Below are 3646 nucleotides of genomic sequence, written 5' to 3'. Positions count from 1 at the left end.
AAGCAAATGGGGTGAAGGGAACAAATTGACATCTGGGGTCTCTCAGGGAGAATGGAAACAGCCGTCTGGGTCTGATGAACTGAAGATTGGAGAATGGAGTGGTCCAAACCAACCAAATTCTAGCACTGGAGCATGGGACAATCAAAAAGGCCACCCTCTTCCTGAAAACCAAGGCAATTCCCACGCTCCCTGTTGGGGAAGATCTTCCAGCTCTGCAGGAAGTGAGGTTGGAGGTCAAAGCACTGGAAGTAACCACAAAGCAGGAAGTAGTGACAGTCACAATTCTGGACGCCGATCATACAGGCCTACACATCCTGATTGCCAGGCAGTCTTGCAGACTTTGCTGAGCAGGACTGATTTGGACCCTCGTGTGCTTTCAAACACTGGCTGGGGCCAAACTCAAATAAAACAAGATACTGTGTGGGATATTGAAGAGATGCCACGGCCAGAGGGGAAATCTGATAAAGGAACTGAGGGGTGGGAGAGCTCTACCACACAGACAAAGAACTCAGGGGGCTGGGGGGATGCACCCAGCCAAAGCAATCAAATCAAGTCTGGATGGGGTGAGCTCTCAACCCCAACAGAGTGGAAAGACCCCAAAAATACAGGAGGGTGGAATGACTACAAGAACAACAATTCTTCTAACTGGGGAAGTGGAAGACCAGAAGAAAAACCATCCTCCTCTTGGAATGACAACTCCAACAAGGATCAAGGGTGGAGTGGACGGCAACCTAATCAAGGATGGTCTTCAGGAAAGAATGGTTGGGGAGAAGAGGTTGACCAAACAAAAAATTGTAATTGGGAAAGTACAGGAAACAAACCAGTGTCGGGTTGGGGTGAAGGAGGACAAAATGAGATCGGGACTTGGGGTAATAGTGCAAATGCAAATGCTGCTTCAAAGGGTGGATGGGATGATTGTAAAAGAACTCCAGCATGGAATGAAGCTGGTCGACAGCCCAACTCCTGGAACAAGCAGCAGCAGCACCAGCAGCAGCAGCAACAACAACAACAGCAGGAGACTTCTGGCTCCTGGGGTCCACCACCACAAACTCCAGGTAATGGGCGACCTCCAAATCCAAACTGGAACAGTGGGCCACAGCCGTCTGCCCCCAAGGATGAGGAACCCAGTGGCTGGGAAGAACCTTCTCCACAATCGATAAGTCGGCAAATGGATATTGATGATGGCACTTCAGCATGGGGAGACCCCAGCAGTTATAACTATAAGAATGTGAACCTGTGGGATAAGAACTCTCAAGGAGGACCGGCCCCACGAGAACAGAGTCTGCCTACTCCAATGACTAGCAAATCAACTGCATCAGGTACTGTTTTACCTCCGTGAAACAAGATGTCTAAATGTTTTTGCATTCTTCTGATCTCTAATAGTTTTGATCCATTAGCAGACTTAAACTCTTATGTAACTGTTTGGCTACACGTACAATTATGATTTATTTGTAATGTGATTGTACTCTGAAGAGTAGCTGTGAAAATAGAACCAGTACATTCCACATTTTATTGTCTCTAAATGACTTCCATCTGAATGCTGCTCAGTTTACAAGTAAAAGGATATGTTCTTTCTCTGACAGCCCTGTAAACTCAACCTGAGATCTGAGAGACAAGACATATTCTTACTGGATTATACATCAGTACCAGGAAAACATTATACAGGCCAAATTTTGCCTTCCTCTACACCTGTTTAAAAAAAAAAAACAACCAAAAAACCTTAGTTTTCTTTAAAGGAATTGCCTTTGTCATATTGAAAAAAACATCCTTTGCTATGAAATTGGAATTTAGGTGACAAATGTGACTATGCATGAGCCATGTATTGACCTAGTTGACTGTCTTGTATTCGTTGGTTCTACCACGCTCGGAAGAACAAATAGAGGCAAAAAAAGATGTTTTTGATAATGCAGATATGTCAAATATGGAATTCACAGGACGTATATTAAGGTGGCATTCCACAGTCGCTTTTTGAACAGTATTTAGTTTTATGTATACTCTTAAATTTATCCTGGTTTTTCAGAATATTAAACCCTTGATACTAACAACTTGTCAGGGGAAAAGTTGTTTAATTAATGAATTCCTCATCTGAATCAGTGGTAATATTGTTTCTCCGTAGCACTGCTATTGAATGTCCTTTTCTATTCATTCCTAAATGGAGTTAAATGCCTGCACTGACTGTAGTGTGGAGAAGTTCTAGTGCACTTTTTGATAGCTTGAGCTACACCAGATAGTCAACTCTATCTAAAGGCAGAAATAGTACACTGTTCATTATTTTGAGCTGAATAGCAATGGGCAATTCATTTCATAACTGTTCTGTAATGAAAACTCTTTCTCCTTTGTGCAGTCTGGAGCAAAAGCACACCACCTGCTCCAGATAATGGTACGTCCGCCTGGGGTGAGCCAAATGAAACTAGTCCCGGGTGGGGTGAAGTGGATGATACAGGAGCATCGACTACAGGCTGGGGGAATGCACCCTCCAACACCCCGAATGCCATGAAACCTAGTGAGTATAGGCCACACACAAGCTATTTCTTTCATGATTCTATGGCTTTGTAATATCTGACTTGGGTATGGGTGAGGCAGGTGTATGTAGTGTCATCTTTTCCCAGTGAGAACTAGAAGGAACACTGAATGTTCTTTAAGATACTGATGAAGGCTGTCTGAATAAAGTACTTATAGTGACTACAAACTATGAAAAGCAAAGGGGAACTATATTTATAATAAAGTTTTATATACAGCTATGATACTTATGGTAATGACATATTTCTACCTCTACCTAAAAGCAGTTGGTTGCTTTTTCTCTCAGCAGCTTCTCCCTGGCTACACACCTAAGTACTTAATGTTGCGGAAACTGTTAGGCATGAAAAGTTGCTTATACCTCTTAAGAAAATTATTCAGTCCTTTTTTGCACCAACCCAAGAAAGCTGAACTTTTCAGTCATTTACTCATCATGTTTGAATCATCAGTAAATGAGCTCCTGCTGAGCTTGTAAGGGGAAAAAAACATTTTGAAATTAGGCTATTGATATGTACACAGTTTTGTTTACAAAAAAAATATTTCTCCCAGCAAAGGCTGGTTCATGAAGTTTTGTTCTGTTTTTTTTCTGTTAAAACAGGGAAATCTAAATGCCAAAAAAAAAAAAAGACTAAAAAAGTATTCTGAAACTTTGCTCCAAGTTTGTAATTCTGGTCAAGATTTTTGGATTCAGCCCCTTGTAGAGCAATGTGCCATAGTAAATACTTTGGTTCCAGTGTCTGATTCTGTGCTCTTCTCCCCTTACAGTCCTCCTTATTTTTCATCTTTCTGTTCTAATGGGTAGCCTTGTCCTCTGTGAATCTGTGAGAGCACAGGAGAGGGTAGGGATAGGTGGGTCTGAGACTGAGATTGGAGGTGGCAAGAGCTAAAAAGCTAGTTGCAGGGGATGGAGGTGAAAATAAAGATGAAAGAGAGATTTTGAACTAGTGGGGTTGAAGGAAGTAGATGGATGGCATAGAAAGGCCTGGTAAGTAGTCTAATGTACAGAGGGAAAACTGGGATTAGTTGGATAAAGAGCCAGAGAGGTGAGGATCATGAGATTGCATGAGAACCAGAGAGAATAAGAGCAAATAAGGAGTGGGAGTGTGGCGGGGGGGGGGGGCACTAAAAC

At 42.4% G+C, this 3646-nt stretch overlaps 1 protein-coding gene across 5 annotated transcripts in view; it reads left to right on the top strand.

The window, feature by feature from the left end:
• Window positions 1-3646, top strand: part of TNRC6B (trinucleotide repeat containing 6B) — a 66484-nt gene that overhangs the window by 15005 nt on the left and 47833 nt on the right. For all 5 annotated transcript variants that reach the window (XM_019515147.1, XM_019515145.1, XM_019515146.1 and 2 more), the window contains exons 5-6: window positions 31-1319; window positions 2345-2503. In XM_019515147.1, the coding sequence (XP_019370692.1) occupies window positions 31-1319; window positions 2345-2503 (1448 nt within the window). The remainder of the gene's footprint in view (window positions 1-30; window positions 1320-2344; window positions 2504-3646) is intronic.

This window comes from Gavialis gangeticus, unplaced genomic scaffold (genome assembly GCF_001723915.1).
Source record: "Gavialis gangeticus isolate Ggan-Ray unplaced genomic scaffold, GavGan_comp1, whole genome shotgun sequence".
Classification (NCBI taxonomy): Eukaryota; Metazoa; Chordata; order Crocodylia; family Gavialidae; genus Gavialis; species Gavialis gangeticus.
This window is presented reverse-complemented; position numbering and strand designations above follow the sequence as displayed.